At 41.3% G+C, this 17,970-nt stretch overlaps 1 protein-coding gene across 16 annotated transcripts in view; it reads right to left on the reverse strand.

The window, feature by feature from the left end:
* c2cd5 (C2 calcium dependent domain containing 5) overlaps positions 1–17,970 on the reverse strand; it is a 29,122-nt gene that overhangs the window by 9,512 nt on the left and 1,640 nt on the right. For 8 of the 16 annotated variants that reach the window (XM_088297630.1, XM_088297626.1, XM_088297623.1 and 5 more), the window contains exons 3-18: positions 17,335–17,421; positions 16,388–16,559; positions 16,209–16,304; positions 14,684–14,839; positions 13,685–13,943; positions 9,059–9,216; positions 6,585–6,673; positions 5,847–5,955; positions 4,347–4,400; positions 2,138–2,252; positions 1,923–2,021; positions 1,731–1,839; positions 1,475–1,554; positions 1,199–1,385; positions 540–704; positions 26–70 (exon numbers count right to left, since the gene is read on the reverse strand). In XM_088297630.1, coding sequence (XP_088153756.1) covers positions 26–70; positions 540–704; positions 1,199–1,385; positions 1,475–1,554; positions 1,731–1,839; positions 1,923–2,021; positions 2,138–2,252; positions 4,347–4,400; positions 5,847–5,955; positions 6,585–6,673; positions 9,059–9,216; positions 13,685–13,943; positions 14,684–14,839; positions 16,209–16,304; positions 16,388–16,559; positions 17,335–17,421 — 1,980 coding nt within the window. Of the gene's footprint in view, positions 1–25; positions 71–539; positions 705–1,198; positions 1,386–1,474; positions 1,555–1,730; positions 1,840–1,922; positions 2,022–2,137; positions 2,253–4,346; positions 4,401–5,846; positions 5,956–6,584; positions 6,674–7,769; positions 7,983–9,058; positions 9,217–11,425; positions 11,542–13,684; positions 13,944–14,683; positions 14,840–16,208; positions 16,305–16,387; positions 16,560–17,334; positions 17,422–17,970 lie in introns of all 16 variants that reach the window. The other 8 variants (XM_088297628.1, XM_088297622.1, XM_088297634.1 and 5 more) reach the window with 7 other exon arrangements.

Below are 17,970 nucleotides of genomic sequence, written 5' to 3' on the forward strand. Positions count from 1 at the left end.
TGCCGTGTCGCACAGCGATCAGTACCATGTTTACGTCGCCGAGCACCTCAGGGTCCAGGGTAAATAATTTCTTTAATGACCAGAGAGAGATAAAAGGGGGTAAGTTTATCAGGACGGACAAAAAAAACACTGACAACAGATGACAGACTGTCGAGCAATGTATGAGGACCTGAGGCCACAAAAGATAACAAACAATGTTTCTAGCAAAAGTAGCCCAGAGGAGATGCCGTGTTTAATTCTAGCAATTGTGAGTCACTGCTTCCATGATGTCAATTGTTCAAGGATTCAATCACTAACTAAGAAGGCAGAGACGGTTCCAAACTGCATAAAACAGAGGTTTCCACTCATACAATCAACCTAATTCCTTCTCAAGAATTGGCTCACATTCCAGATAAATAAAGGAGTTGTTCCAAGTATGATTATTAAACACCCGCTTCATATTCTATATGTTCTTATTATTAGTGTAAAGACCTACTGTGAAAAATAAGGGGTATTTGGCAGAGATCATTGGCTTTCAGAGCGGGTGTAGTGCATCTCACCGGTGGCGTGATCTGATACAGCTCTTTGTTCTTGGAGATGGTGTCGTTGATCCTCTTCTGGATGGTTAACATGTGGTGCTCGTTGCTTAGGTCTCCCTGAGTCTTCCCCGCGATCTGAATGCCTCCTGGTGTAGGGAGGGCAGTGAGATACACTCCTGTGGCAGACTGAACACATACACACACTTTTGGAAAAAAAAAACAAACAGACAGTTTGTATGGGGCTCTGCTACGAATACTGAAAAAGTACCGGTAAGTGACGACTATGTTAATTGTTGAAAATCGAAATATATCAAAAACCATTATCCTAAAACATCCATCCATCCATCTAAGAAGCTTATCTTCACAAGGGTCGCAACAGTTTAATATCATTTAAAACTAATTTTACGACATAACACAATACTGTTATAATGTACAAAAACACAATATTGTGAATTATTTTTAATCTTTTTTTTAAACAATATTTATAGGTTACAATTTTTATTGAGAATTCTTTCTATATTACCAGCCCCCTTGCAATATTGTGATTATTATCATATTGTGAGGTTCCTATCGTGATATTATCGTATCGTGACATTTGGATATCGTTGCATCCCTAATGAATAGTTAACTGTGAACATGCGGAAAGGAGGTTACTGTATTTGATAAACAAGTGGACCTACAGCTAGACCCAGCAACATGTTCTCGCCAATGCTGATCTGTATTTGGAGGCCAAACAAAGCATTCATGCTGCGCAGCTTCAGCTTGTTCATCAACTGAGTGTGCAGTTCGTATTCCATAAAAGGAAGCAGGTTGGAGATGGCCGTGGCGTTCACCTCCCCCTGAGCTCGCTTCTTCAGACGGCATAGTCTGAGAGGCGACAAACACGGGTGTTAACTTGCATTGATTCAAGGGATGGACGGATTTGCTGCATCTCAGGTTACTGGGAGGTATCATACCTGGCCTGAATGAGACAGCCTTTCCCTGTGACGGCTGCATCTGACGGCAGGTCGATTGTTGTGAACAGAACATCAGGGACCTAGCAAAAACATAATTACATTGAAAGACGCAAGCATGTTGAGGCCTCCTAAAAGGCAACGGATTTGTTGCAAGTCATAATAAACACAGTGACTCCAGCAATTTTGTCCGGGGCCTAATAAAGTAATCAACAGACAACATTTAAACACTGTCAAACAACAGCAATGCACTTGGGACCTTTTGTCTTCTGCAGAGATAGCAGTAGGTGAGCTGGGCAGGGAAGGGCATGTTGAACTCATCGTACGGTATGTGACAGAAGCCACAACTCGAGGGAGACTCCTCAAACCTGTTGAAGGAGGCAATTTGCGCTCAGACTATACACGTAAATTCACGACATGGTGGACAAGTCAAACTGGGGCTCAAACACACCTGTGGTCTATGCTTGCGACGTCCAAACAGCCTTCGCGCATATAGCGAGGATTCAAGATGGCTGCCGTGCCAGACGCGGACAGGATGCACACCTCCTCACTGAGTTTGATAGAGTGAGAGAGATGGTGGAGGAAAGAGAAGGGGGTAAAAAATAGATGCATACGTTCAGAAAAAAAAATACTTGGTAACATTTTACAGGAAATGATCATTTATACCAGATGCTGGTGCTCTCGCTGTACCCCACGACAGCATGGCAACCGAGGGCTTTGGCATGAGACTTGATCTCCTGTCGTATCTCCTCCCACCAGGCGTCGCGGGTTTCGGGCTCATCTGAAAAAACATGCGGCGCCTCAATCAACAAAACATGAAACAGTACCACTGACTGGATGCATTTTACACCAATGAGTCATTGGACTTTATTATCTACAAGACACACTATACCTGACTGTCAAAAAGCAAACATGCCAACAGGATATTTGACACACATCTCTCTGGTGTGGTCTCAATTTGTTTACTCGGAGCATCAGAAAATAAACAGGCAACTGTATTTTCTGGTTATTTGTTGAGTACCACTGTTTTCAAATCAGGACAAAATGAATGATCATCATTTTGTAGAACATGATAATGATAATGATGAAGGCAAACTCAACTAATAAGATTACCTGCAACTGCTTGAACGGGGTCCTCGGTTAATGACTTGTCAAGGTTACGAATAGCATGTTGCGATAGATGTGGTCAAACAGCACAAGGCGGCATACACACTTAGCGCCCTGCTTATTGTCTTTTTTTATTTGATGGATTTTACATTCAGAGCCGAGAGGTGTTTTTCATGCAAATATTCAGTGTAATTATGAAATCTGGAGGTTATGAACGAAAAGATAGCAGTCACAGAGAGTTTTATTTACTGCTTATATGTGTACATGGGTGCTTCTGATCTGGTGCATTTTTTTAAAAGCAAATCATCTATAATACATTTAATTTTGAGGGTAATGTAAAATTTCTTTTTAAGTGTTTGGGGATATTTCATCAAATATTTACAGATTGAACGACAGTAATATCGCCCTCTCTCTTGTAAGGAGTTTGCGTCATTTTAGTCCGTGCTTTTATTGCACTGCCTGCTATGGCATTACCAGACCAAGGCGTGAGTGGCAGATTCTGATCCCCTGTGTGCTTGTTTATACCACTTTGTCTGAGCACAATTTATTTTTTTAATTTATGGCCTCGTAGAGTGTTTCTGACAATTATTCATGATAATTACAACTTCACGACTGCATTTGCATACTTTACTGAAGGACTATGGTACATTCAAACTTATGTATATATTAGTGCCGTCACCAAAGGAACGAAACTCAGTCGTTTACAGAGGACCCCCCACTCTGTGTATAAAATGTTGGATAATATTCAATCTTATTGCTTTGAGCTCCATTTAATCAGACCTCAGTGTGACTGAATAATAAGAACACAGGCACATGAAAATAATATGAACTATAGTCAAGCCTTCATTCATTTATGGCTGTGTTTCAATAGGCGAATAGCAAAAAAAACATAAAGAGCTTAAATGTTGACAATGCTTGAAAATTGAAATAGTTGCAAGTTCTGGTTCACATAACAAAAAGGGAGCTACATTAGAGTATTGAGTCGCACCCCCATGGGTCCACATGCTGACTTAGATAAAACTCGGGTTTACTGGAATGGTTCAATGAGAGGGAGCAGGGAATAGAATCAAAGATGAAGTGAAGAAATGAAGGCCGATGACTGAATATCAGGCATCAAGCCTACGAGCGGCTTCCTGCAAATCAAAAGCAGACTGTCACACAGGCACCCATGTGCACACTAATGGGCAAAGGAGGGCCATATTCATCCACCAGGGTCCTTCATAATTAAGATTTCCATTCTCCAATCATTCCTTGTTTTTGCAATTTTCCTAAACTACCATACTTCCTTTCACTCATCAGCTCCTCTCTCATATGTATCAGTCTGAATACGGCCCAGTTAGTTAGGAGTGTACATGCCTGGTCAGTGGTTATTTGTCAACCTCCTAAACCTCAACGGGGAGGGTGAGTGGGGGACACAATGCATCTTGAGGAAGCATTAGAACAGATCCAGGACAACGTTAAGGGAGAGCTGCAGCGGGATGAGCCGGTTGGAGGGTTGGAATGGGGGTGCGGAGGGAATTATCAGGCCAGGCTGGGACAGGGTGAGAGCATAGCGCATGCTCGACTCAGCTCCAAGCACACACACACGCAATCACACACATTCACACAGATAAAGGAAGAGGAGATGACAGCTCACTGAGTTTTATGCAGGGCAATAACTGAATTGTTCAGGAGCACAACTGTATTTAAAATCGACAACAAAACTAGCCTCCACATCACTGAGCTGCCAAAACCTCTGTGGGTGAGAGCAGTAAAAGGGGAGAAATACCTGCCGTGACACTATTCCAGTCTAGCAGTTTGTACGAGCGCGTGTTACCCAAGGCTGGGCCAGATCACACCATTAGTACAGGAAAGAGAGAAAGAGAGAAAAAGAGAAGAAGAGACAGTCCAACAACACAACAGCAGCACTCCATTTACACAGGTAGACATTAAACACACAGCGCTACTTCACACTTACGATGCATTCAATGCAGAAATAACACTAAAGAAGAATGACAAGCCAAAGGGGGAAAAAAATATTTCTCTCCAGATTCAAAACAACCATACAGATGCGAGTAAAGATTGGAATGGCTATCAAAGGCTTTCTGTGTTGTGTTCTGCTGAATAATCACACAAGACACTCCCAACATCCCAAGTTAAAATGACATTATTATTATTACTATTATGAACTGGCCTTCCACATTGCATACACAGTCGCGTCTGAACTACTTGCAAAAAAAATTATATAGCCATACGCAGTTGTATAATTTGATGCATAAGGTACAGAAACAACAACCAAATCGAAATTAATAATGAATTTTTTTGGGGGTCATTTTAACTAAAGAAATGGCACTGACTCTGTTACAACATTCATAATCACAAATGTATTTAAGAAAATAGTTTTGTTGGGCTTACCATTATGACTATTTGGGGTGACTCATAATTTTATTGGAAACGTCTACTAAAACTTTACAGGCTCTGCGCAATAGGCACACACTGAACATTTTACTAGGTACACCGGCAAAATCAAATCATATCCAATTGGAAAACCAATACACTTAAACTTCTTACGACAGACTTTTCAAATACTTCTGCATGAGGGTCTAAGGTGTTAGCTGTGGCATTTAGCAGCTTCCGCATGCATGTGCTGTTCTTCTATGGTTCAATAAAAGGTTAAACAGGACATCTACGACTGTGGCACTCCTTTTCCAAATGGAAGAGCATTAAATGGGTTTTCCTAATATGGCTGCCATATTGGATCTCAACCGATTGTGAAGGTGTACCTGGCGAAGTACCCGAGAGTTACAAAGATAGCTCGCCCAATGCCGACTGCAGCCAGAAACACCACAGAGAAGCAGCAGCAGCAGCAGGCAACAGGCTGGAGCCATGCACCACTTAAAAACAGTATATCGCCTCAACTCTATCATCACACACACAGTAACATGGCAGGCGACAACACACACAGAGCTATCACGTGTCACATCAACATTAAAACAAAACTCAAGGTGACAATTAAACCTGTGCAGTGGATGCAAGCCTAGTCCATGTTGTCTGTAATGCTAACTAACTAACAGCAGCCCCCTATCTGTGACCAGAAACACTTTTCACCTCTATCACCTACAAGACTATAATCCTGTGACTTAAGACTAACCAAATAAGTTTAAATATCCACACAGAAAAAAAAGTTCAACAATGACAAGACTAGACACTGACTCAGCAAAAGTCTAACAATTTTGTGTGTCACTAGACAATGGCGGACAAGCTACATTGTTTATGTTCATGAACTCACCGGGGTTGTGTATGCGATCCAGCAGTTTGACTGAGCGAGCGCTGACAACACCGCCCACGTGGACGAGAAAGGCAGGTGGAAAAGAGGTCAATGTGAAGAATGGGAACTCCTGGACACAACAAAAATATCAATTGTGTAAAAGCATAACCATGGTAATGTATCTGATCTCTTTGAGTCTCTAATGGGACACAATAAAACAACTGTATCAAAATTCAAGAATATACTTATTAGTGTGATTATACTTCCCAGTGGTGAAGATGTGCACTACTAGGGGAGGATGGAGCATGAGATCGACAGGAGTCTGCTGTGACGCGAACTATGTATTGGTCTGTCGTGGTGAAAAAGGAACTGAGCCAAAAAGGCGAGGCATTCGATTTACCGATTAATCCTATGCTCACAAAAGCACAGACTGCAGGTCAAAAGTTCCTAACGTGTCAATAAATGACTGCTTCTGCAACATATAAATGAGCACCATGTCATTAGAAATATAACTGACTTTGATCGGGACTAATTTCTTGTCTTACAAAAAAACTATGTGAAAATTATTCTGCCCATGTTGCATGATTCTTAGCAGGAAGCAGTGAACTCTGTTTGCAGTCATGTTGTTAGTGTAAGAAGTGCATGTCAGCAGGAACGCATTTTTAACTATGGAAAATGTCAAAACTTGAATTGATCACCCAGTCCTAAAGCAAACTATCAATGCCCGCCTGTATTTGTAATGGTGACTCATCAACGTACCCTCTGTTCCAGAGCCGTCTGCGTCTGCTGTCTGAGCAGCGTCTTCAAGGGTCCTGCCTCCTTGCCTGCGCTGCCCCCACTGCCCATTCCTGGTCACAGAAGAGAGAGTCTCACGTCACCTGTTCCAAGCTTACTATTAATTATTTAGTTAATAATGACAGCGTCATGAATTGGTAGGACTAGTCAAAGCAACTATGCGTAACACACGACTGAGGATACTAGCTCCACGTTCGCCCTCGTACAAGCCTTCACTAACTAGCTTTAAAGGGGATGGGAAAAAAACGGGGGGAAGCATGCTACATACTGAGTTACTATAATTGTGAGATGTTAGATCATTGCATCCCATCCTCTGCTGAGCAGAGGCAAATAGACTGCTCACAAAAATATGGTTACTCTTGTGAATTTTTCATTCTGCTCTTTGTTAGAGAACAGGAACAGTCGGATATGTGCATTAAAAAGTTTAAAGAATATTAAATTACGTTTACCTCGTCTGAGTTCACACTGATAAGTAAAATATGGGCATTACTCTGTAAATAATTTTTCCTATGTTTACGAGTACAGAACACGGCAAATGTAGATCTACATATTATGTAACTGCTCAATAATTTATCATACAGCGCATTTTAGGTTGATCCTGAAATTTAACCCCAAAGCCAAATATACCATTCGTATAACAAAAATCTCACTGCACACCATCCCCCCAAAAAATAATTATAAAAAGGACACTGAAATAATCATGATCTTGTGTCAATTTACTCCCAACTGTACTTACTCGGTGTGAAATCTGGGCCTGTTTAGTTTAACACAATGCTATTATTCAGTTGGATTAATGGAAAAAGGTTAATTATCTTCTGCCATCTAGTAGAAGGGCATTTAATTGTTCTGCCTATAACTATAAATGGCTGGCATACATACCTTAGATGAAAACGTGCAACATTATTGTTAACTCAACTCAACATTGCACTTTAAAAAAACGGTCAGATCTGTAACTTGCAGTAAATTAACATTTTCTTACCAAATAAATAAACTGTTTTTCCTGGGGCACAGTTGATAATCTCACAGCACACTAATGTAGTTGGGAATCACTGTGTTAAGACAACGCTTGCGGAGTTAATGGTGAGTGAACAGTTGTCACTCGCGCTGTGCTGTTATTGCCATAAATGACACACGACAGCCAAGCTGTACCGGAGGCCACCAGCAGAAAGTCCTCCGTGAAGGACACACTCTTTCTTAGCAGGGCGGAGTCGGAGTGGGTGGAAGAAGGAGGGGGAAGGGAGGTATTTCTCGGGGTGGACCCAGAAGCACTCCCACACGCAGAGCCAGAGAAAGATGTGGAGAGGACTGGGGAGCTGGGGCAGAGGAAGATGCCTGGCCTGCATCTCATGGACTGAGGCTCATCTGACAAGCAGCAAGTCAGGAGGTGACGAAAGGAGGATAACATGGAGGTGAATATCTTAAGGGTCACTTTTCCACTGCTCGCTTCAGTTTGGCCTTGCTCTATTTGGCTCTTGAGGTGGTCCTCGGTTTAACACCGGTCACAAAGTACACAAGGAATTTATCTCCAGGCGCATGAACTATTCTAATTTTACACTAAGAAAGACATGGCATAAGTAGAGAAAGCCTTTTCATAATGAATGCAGCGGCCTAAGAATACGTAATATGTGGTCATGCTGCACAAAACGGCACGCTCAGTTGCAATCATGTTATCAATTTTTCATTGGATTGTTTGACACTCATGGCCTGAAAGTTTTTTTTTTTTTTACCCATTTTTTCCTGTAATTGTGACATTCCTACTGAGCTAACGTAAGTTAGTGTTAAGACTACAGCAGAAGGTCAGAATGGAGACTGGCCGGCGATGAAGTCAGCATCTTTCCGTCGGTTGGTTGATGGGAGCAGAACTTGTTACAGCTAAGTTCGTCAATCAAAAAAGGTTCATTTTTACTTTTACTGTTCTTTTACTTTACTTGTACTTGAACTGTACATTTTAGAGTCTTTACTTTTTTACTTAATGAGTTGAATCAGCACTTGTATATTTTTTTAACGTATTTATTCTTACAGATTTGTATTTAAGGAGAGGGTGAGTATTTTTGCCACGTCTGGCTACCGTAAGCAGTACCAATGGAAAAGCGACAAGACGAATAGGTAGTGTGCAGTGGAAAAGGGGCAAGAGCACTCTGTCTATACTACACTTGGGACTAACCTTATAACTATTTTGGTCTTACTTTACTTAAGAGACACAGTGCTTCTATTAATACATCACAACAAAAACAAACAAACTAATGCACATACATTTTATGTCTTCACAACAGATTATGAACCACACGACAGAATAAAATGCAAAACTGATAATAAGAAGAAATAAACTAAACATGAAAAACCACCAGAGAAGCACCTCAGTGTAGTGTTGGAGTGGCGTGGGGGTGGGAAAGGAGGTGGGGTATGCAGATTGACGGGGTGATGCCTCATGTGCTTACCCGTCTTGGGCGTCAAACTGAGGTCTGTGTCTGATGATGAGGACTGGCGGCTGGCTTGGGGGGGAGAGAAGGGGGTTGGAGAGAAGGGATTGGTGGGGAGGGCTCTGAAAGGGGTGGGCGGGCCGGATGACGAGGGAAGGTCCTCACCAAATACCGGCCTGGCGGGAGAATATGACACACACACACATACGCCCATCAGTCACAGCCTCACTCTGTGCGTGTCAGTGTGAATGAGTGGAAAATGTTTGTTCTTGCAGAGGGGTGTGCTTGAGGTGCTACACATGGCTGGAGAAAAAAAAAAAAAGAAACCAACAAACAAACAAAGCAAGCATGAAAAGCAAAAGTAGGATAAAGACAAAAATACAGAAATATAAAGACACAAAATAAACTAATGGGGAAAAAAAGCAATCGAACACAAGTAGGATGACTGAAGCATGTGTCCCAATGGAGTGAAGCACAGGTCAACACTTTTCTTCGACTCTTGAGGACTGTTTCCAAACACTTCAGTTTTACTTAACCCTCATGAAAAGTTTGCAGCTAAGTTCCTGGGTACATTTGACCCCTTATTCAAAACCGTCAAAAACGTAAGGTCCCAATAAACATAATTAACAAATGCAGTTCGATGATCGGCCTTGTGGTTGTGTCATCAGATTTGCGGGCACATGTTTTGGACACTCGGGTTAAGAGAGGGGTGGAGCTGTCAAGTGATCACCACCTGGTGGTGTGTTGCCTCCTATGGTGGGGGAACATGCCGGTCCGAAATGGCAGACCCAAATATATTGTGAGGGTTTGCTGGGAACGCCGAGCAGAATCATCTGTCAGAAAGAGTTTCAAACTCCCACCTCCGGTAGAACATCGGCAACGTCCCAGGGGAGGTGGCGGACAATGAGTCAGAGTGGACCATGTTGCGTGCCTGGGGCCGTGCCTGTCATGGCGTCAAACCCTAAACTTGTTGATGGACATCAGCAGTAAGGGATGGCATCAAGCTGAACGAGTCCTATCGAGCCTATTTGGCCTGTATCACCCCCGGAGAGAGCTGATGATACCGGCTGGCCATGTGGAATGTAGCCTTGGCCACCGGGGCAAAAACTCGTGGGAGGAGATCCAAGAAGAATTTCTGGGCGGCTTCAAAGAAATTCTGGTCCACCTTCCACGGTCTCAGGAGGGGGAAGCAGTGCACCATCAACACTGAGTGTAGTGTTGATTGGGTGCTGCTGACTTCAACACTTCAATTCTTTGAAGACCGCCTCAATCCCACAAAGAAGCGTTCCCATGAGGAAAAAAATCTGGGGCCGCTGAAGCTGGCTTTCTGGGGTTGAAGTCACCGAGGTGGCAAGGCTCAGGGGTGGATGAGATCTGCCCAGAGTTCCTAAAGGCTGCAGGATGTTGTGGGGGTGGAAATCATGTACAGTGCCTGTAAATTGTCAGATTCAGGTGGTGGTTCCCCTTTTTAAAGAAGGGGGACCGGTGGGTATGGTCTAACCATAAGTGGAATCATGCTCCTCTGCCTTCTTGGTAAGGTGTATTCAGGGGTGTGGAACAGTGGACTTGCCGGTGGTGGTTGTGTTTTTGCTTTGGCTGTCAAATGCCATCTTGGTTAAGTTCAACAGCTATAAACAAGTGAATGCTCTCAAAAGATTTTTTCTTTAGTCCTCATTGTCCAACATAGTAACATTGGAAACAAGCAGCCAGAAATGCTCAGCTCGCGTCACGTCTGATCGCAACATTAGGCTTAGTAGATTACATTTCCCATGATTCATAGACATGCAAGTACAAAGTAGTTCTATTTCCAGTATGACGAAAACCTGTATGCCTACTTGTGATCAAAGTAAATAGAAAGGAATTTGAATTGGAGATGATGAAGACGTCAATATATGGTGCCCCGAATTACAAGGTGCACCATCGATCTTTGCGAAAATTAAAGGATCTTCAATGCATCTTATGGTCTGGAATATACGATATACAGATAATAATATAGAATGGCAAATTTTTATGTTTGAGGTCAACACCGATTTGGGCCAAGCCACTCTCTAATTGTGACGTAAAATGAAACGCTAGGCAATCATGAAGCTGAAGCAGTTGCTGGACAAAAATAGAGGAGCAACTGTTTCTCTTGAGTGTTTGTATAACGTGTTTCATAAGTCATTCATGATCATCACAATGAAAATGACAAGAAGACTTTTCAACTGCAATGTTGTCATCAGATAATCAAAACGTTAGCCGAGCTTCCCTTATTTTTTCTTCGTATTTAAGAACACACAGGGCGATGTTTTACTCATTGCACATTTTAAAACCTGGTTAAGATGTTAAAAATCAGTATGTCTCTACCGCCTAAACTGACTCCCTTCCTTCCCTGCCTCTGCATACCAGAGAAGATGAGTGTGGGCACAGAGACAGAGAAGTTCTGAGACAGTCTCTGTGCGCCGCACGCCGAATGCACTGGGCTGTTGTGGGTGGAGCGGCATCCATGGGCTAAGGGAGACCTGGGGCGAAGAGCACGACACACAGTAGGAGAGGAGAGAGAGAGAGAGAGAGAAAGAGAGACGACCAGTCGAGTTGGCCACATACAGTAAGAATTGTGTCAGTCCTTATGCAGCCAAGAGAGGAGGAAAGAAGGAAAGAAAAAGCAAACCAAACCTACAACACATTATCACAATAGACAATGAGAGGCCGGACACGGAACAACAAGTTTGCTCTCTCCAAGCCAAGTGAATCACATGCACGACAGGGATGCAAACACAACAGAGCGTAAAAGATGTGGAGACCCAAAGAGGAAAACTAAAATTCTTTGATAAACATCTTGTAGTAGATAAAGCACAACAATCATTTCATTAAAACTATGTTCATTTTGTAGTGGAGTAATAGTTATTTTTGCACCACTCTACTTTAATTCATAATTATGCATTGTCAATAAAAAAATTATATCATGAACATCCTCATTTACATCAACGGGGGTAAGAGTAGACACAGGTCAATTAAACACTATTAATTAATAACATAGAATAATTAGATTATTTTGGATAATGGATGGATCTTCCTAAAGTTTGGGCATCTCCGCACAAGTATTAATTCATGCATCACGTTAGTGCAAACACAGTCTTAATGGATAACTTGAAATGCATACAGATACAGACAATAAAAACAAAAAATGTCAGATATTACCTTCTAGTTAAGCAGGGTAAATCCAGCCAATGAAGGAGTGCAAAAACTTATCATACAGACACATGAAGGGAAAAAAACACTACAATACTGGGAAAAAAAATACAAAACACTACAATGATGCTTCTTTTTCATTTGTCCCCCATATGCACATTCCTGGAGTGTCTCCATCCCTCACGCACAAGTACGAGCACAGTGTGGTAAACTTGCATGGTGCAGCAGGCCAAGCGGATCGGAGCTCATGCACTAAAAACTCACCAATCCATAAAAAGTTAGGGATATTACGCTTTTGGGTGAAATTTCAAGGTGAACCAACAGTAAAATGTGCTACATTTACAGGTGACTGTAATTTGACTCGCTAGTCTAAACCTTTGAATGCACATGTCCAACTGTTCAATGTCTTAATACTTTTTGAACTACTCCCACAATGAGCGAAATGGCAAACTACACAAAGGTGTTTGATGCATGCATGGACCAATGAAATTCGGAGTTCAATCGCAACTGCTTTTTAAATAGTTCTCTTCATCATGCTGTTCACATATTGACATCATGAGACCAAAACAATCACCGAAGACCTGGGCAACAGTCGGGGCTCCAGACTATTTTCTTGTACTAGTAGAACAGTGGCCCTTAACTTGAAACGTTAGAGGCATAAGTCAAAAATTTAAGGGTGGACACTGTAAGTCAACTTCCAAAGTAAATATTCACTCCACTCATTATCACTATATATAAACAGTGCGGAGCAAAAGTTTGTCAGCAACATTATATATTCAAGATTAATATATATAATTATTTTTTTTAAACTGCAAATTTAATTGTCTCACATGTGCAAATAGATGGAAAAATAGACTTGCACTCTCTCGAATTTTAGGCGCAAAATGCCACCATTTAGGGCAGTCTGAAGCCCGAGTACCTCACGGTTGTGCAGATGTGCAGATGGAAGTTGCCACTAAGCCTGGTGTCACACAGTTATCAATAGGTTGCAATAGAGATAGAGAGCAACTGTAAACTTTCATGGCTCAAACACCTGTTGTTAATTATGACATTGAGCTCCTTCTCCTTTAAAAACTACAGAAACACTCATGACTTGGACATGTGTCATTAAAGTATAGAAATGTTCAAACTAACTTCACTTATAAAGGTTATTGCACATTTTAGGTTTACCGTCAAATTTTCCCGGGGAACTAAATATCTCAGACTTTTTGTGAACCGTATTAGACGTGGCACAAGCGCATGCTGAGCCTAGAGCAAGCAAGCCACGTGCGAGCAGATGAGGCAGGGGAGGTAAAATTTTCTGAGTGTATTTTGTATACTGTATGTGTGCGTGCCAGGATGCTGTGTGCTGTTTCACAATGCAACACACACCGGAAGACGGGCATTTTGTCTACACACTCTTCCTCACATGCTCATTGTCATCTCCAAAGGTCACACACTTGCAATTATTTGTCATGCTGGATTGCTACTCACTCCTTTCCATCCTTGGAAGGGGAATTGCAGGCATTGGAAGCAGGAGCTGTGCTCGGGTGCATGTGTGTGGTGGCGTTGGCGATGGCAGTGGAGGTGGCGGGCGCGCCTCCGGAGGTGATTTTCTCCAGAGTGCAGGCGGTACCTATGGCGCGCACCACCAGGCCTGACTCTCCCTCCAGGTCGAAACACTGCAAGTAGCCCACCACTGCATTTCCACCCATCTCCAGCACTTTAAGTCCTATTTTCCGCTGCAGCTCGCCTAAAGCAAAACACAGATGTGTTAAGAAACTTCAGATTGTTTGCTCAAGTCAGTTCAGAAACTGAAAATTTCTAAATAAAAGCCACAGTTTTTGGTTTGTTTTTCTCCTCTAACTTGTACATTATTTTACCCTTTAAAACCAATCCAATTTTAAAACTGTTGAGTTTATACACACTGGATTTTTTTTCAGAATTTCAAAAAAAAAGTCAAGATTTACAATTTTGGTGTTTTTCTACTCTTGTGTCTACATTTTTGGAAAATTTTAAAATAAAATGCAACTGTTTTTCTTCCTCTAATTTGACATTTTTTGACTGATTCAAACCATTCCAACTTCCAGGTGGGTTAGCTTATGCCTAACACAAAACAAAATTTCAAAATAAAAGCCAAATATTTTTCTATTTTTCCCTTTAATTTCTACATTTTCATTGACCAATTCAAACTGTTCCAACTTTAAATTGATCACTTTATGCCTAATTCAAAATTTCTACATATTCACCTCCAGTTTAACCATATATTAACTGATCCAAACCAAATTAATTTACTAGACCAAAGATTATTTCTTTGCTACAAGTAACATATTTTTGTTCACCTATTTATGTCAGCAGTGTAGAGCGAAAGAAAGAATAATTAATTAAAAGCTCTTCCAGCAGATGGCAGAAAGTATTTATTTAACCTGTGTGTCCACTTTAGTGCTTTGGGAAACACTGTTCTCCAGACAGGGATTGCATTTGTTTCCCTACCGGACATTTGCGAAATGAGCCGCTGGCGGGCTTCGTTGGACGCTCGAGGGGTTCTGATGCGGTCAATCCACTGGTATTCAGGGTCTTCGTTTACCACGAGTTCCTCCACAAAGCCGTGGACCATCGCCGCCCAGTAATAACGTGGTATGGAAGTGGCTGCAATGTACAGGTGATATGGCAACACATTATTTCTCTCCTCTGCCCATCTTTTATATTTGTTAATATGTAATAATCGTTGGATCATAACTAAGACATGTGCTGACAAGCTGCAGCTACATGTGCAAATAAATCTCATCTCAATACAGTGAAAACTCCCAAGTCCAACAGCCATGAAGGCCCCAACATCGAGGGCAGAATGGTAAATTAGAGGTCAGCACGTCTACCTCACAGTCGAGACGTCCCAAGTTACCAGCTGGATATAGTACGAATACATGAGATTTTACAATTACAATATATAGTAAAATCATAATTCACTGTACTGAATTATACTCAGCTAAGTAATTGCTGCATTTTTTTGCGGAGTGGGTTTTGTACATAGTGTTTTTTTTTTTACTGATTTTACTAACTTGGGGGGTTTAATAGTTTCATAATGCGACCAAGACAATTAGCATTTTGACATGCGTCAAGAGTCCATCATAGATGGATGAAACGGAGAAAAGCCAGTCACTTTTCAAAATAAAATGTTTTTTCTGCCTTAAATAACAAATAAACCGGAAGTAATGTACTTTTTTTTTTCTCATCTCTGCGGCCGGCCCGGTGTGGTTGCATTGTATAGTGTGTAAAAAAGTTCAACACTCAAGCAGAGTCCACAAGTTACATCAAATTAATTCATGAAACTAGAAAAGTTTGAACTGATATAGCTACAGATTTGTTTGAATTATTGTTGTTATTTATGACCTACTGACTTATGTTTACGGCACGCTTGTTGGGTAGAATTTTGTAAGGTTGGCGTAGTGAATGCTTGAAAAACTGCAAGTCAAAGCTCTAACTGTGTCATCATCCATACCGCTTAACCTGAACAGGGTGGCAGGCGGTGCTGGAGCCTATCCCAGCTGACTACGGGGGAAAGGCACACTACACCCTGAACTGGTCATCAGCCAGTCACAGGGCATACACAGACACCAATCCCACGTTGCCCACACATAAGTCAGGCGAGTGTACCACTCATCAGTGACTCTCAAAGCTCTAACTGAAAAAGATTAATTTTTACATGAATTCATCCTTCATTTATCATGTTAGTGCAGATCCATCTATAATAAATATGATATGGTTTATTGTAATACTGATCAATTAAATGCTTGTGTTTGATGAAAAAAAATACATGTGAAAAGGACCTTAAACAAAATAATATTAATTAATAATTCAATATTACATTGAAATATTAAGGAGGGGGGGGATGCTGCAATTCAATTATTTATAGATTATTTACAAATCATTCAGCCCTACTGTACATGATTGTGTTGGTCCTTCAAGGGTTCCACTGTATTATTTTCTGAGCAGTACTGAAAATAGATTCAAAACACACTGCAGAAGAACTTGACTCCACAGGAGGATTGTCTGAAGCGGTTCAAGTCATTGAAGAGCTCCACTTTGATCAGGACATTAATCTCCCCACGGATACCTGGCAACAAATAACACAAAGGGGGGGGGGATGCGATAAGAGAGAAAGCCACAATGAGTAAAGTCTATGTGCTATTTGAGTACCGTGGATGGTGTCATAGATGGGAAACCAGCCGGAGATGACGGAGGCGGCCTCACTGCACAGCAGCGGGTCAATGTCGATGTAAACCTTTCCGATGGCGTCGTTTGCGCTGTATGTGTCATGGTCCAACACGGTGATCTGCAGCGGCTCATCCTGCAGGTCCTCATCATCAACCTACACATCAACAGAAGGAATAGAGCGACGAATAGGCCATGTATACCCAATGGCCATAACAAGGGCATCATTTCATCTAACGACTCCCCAACCCTTTGAGCACCGGATATTTGAATGTTTCCATATTTTTGTTAATTCACCTCTCTTCCACCGTCTCTCACTGTCTCTCTCAAAGAAAAAAAACTTTATTAATACATTGAGTATTTTTGCTTTTATTTCACATATCCTATCGCTCTACCGATCTGTCTGTTTTGAATGATAAATTTTATGTCATCCATCATTATTCTTTGTGTAAATTAATTTGTGAATTTTGATACAATTTAATATCATAGCGCACGCTACATAGTAAAATATCTTCGTTCTGAGTTAATTTGACCAGCTACTGCATGGTAGATAATTTTGCGGTTTCCTTTCAGTGTCAAAATCATTCTTAAATAAATCAATCCCCGATTAAAAAATATATTTTAGTAACTTAAAATAACAAACTTGAGTAAATGAGTTACTCTACAAAGACAGTAAAAGTATAAAGGAACTTATAACTTTCACATGCAAGTACCATGTAATACTATTACATTTTGAAAGTAATGTTGCCCAACAATAGCAGTTCTTCAACCACTTTGTGATAAACATTAAACAAATACCTTTCGCATTGAGCCATCAATGTAAAGGCAACTTTTGATCTAGCGTTTGGATTAGAAGGCAGCACAACGGAATACACAATTCAATACACAATACCACAGCAGCTCTTTAAAGGAATAGATCGTGGGCATTGTACCTCAAATTTGAACCATTCTGAGTTCCACTGTGGATTGAGGGATTTGGGGCAGACATCTGTTTTGAACGTGATGTTTCCAAACTTGACCTGCATGCCAAAGAGATGAAAATGTCATTTTCCAGTTGGACTAAAAACAAACCTGGCATATTATCTCAAATCTAGAGGTGGGCATTTGTCAGTTCTTTGGCCCGTTTGTGAAATCTCATCAGTATTCCAAGCCCACCCACTCGGTCCGAGTCAACCAAACGGCATTGAGAATGGAATCACTGTTACCATGACATACGCAGGAGCCGCACACCTGACACGCAGTCAAATAATATAGAAAACTGTGTTGTATACTTTTTTTTTTTTTTATACCTTGCATTCCAACAGACCTCAATGACATATTGTTTTTTTATTCACGGATCACCTCACTGTGCATTGTCTGTTGTTTTTATTAATTTATTTGTCTTTATTTGGCTGCGTGTCTGCTTGTGGGGATCCTGCCTGTGACATGGAAAATATGTTCTCGACGCCGATTGGCTTTCTCCGACGAGGGACGGACTGATGATGCCCACCTCTGATAAAATATTTTGTTTTTAATTGGTTGTACACAAATGGTTAGGTCTTTGTTCTCTTTCCCCAAAGTGACTGTGA

Source organism: Idiotropiscis lumnitzeri, chromosome 6, assembly GCF_059441095.1.
Source record: "Idiotropiscis lumnitzeri isolate Australia: NSW breed Sydney's pygmy pipehorse chromosome 6, RoL_Ilum_1.0, whole genome shotgun sequence".
In the NCBI taxonomy this organism is placed as follows: Eukaryota; Metazoa; Chordata; class Actinopteri; order Syngnathiformes; family Syngnathidae; genus Idiotropiscis; species Idiotropiscis lumnitzeri.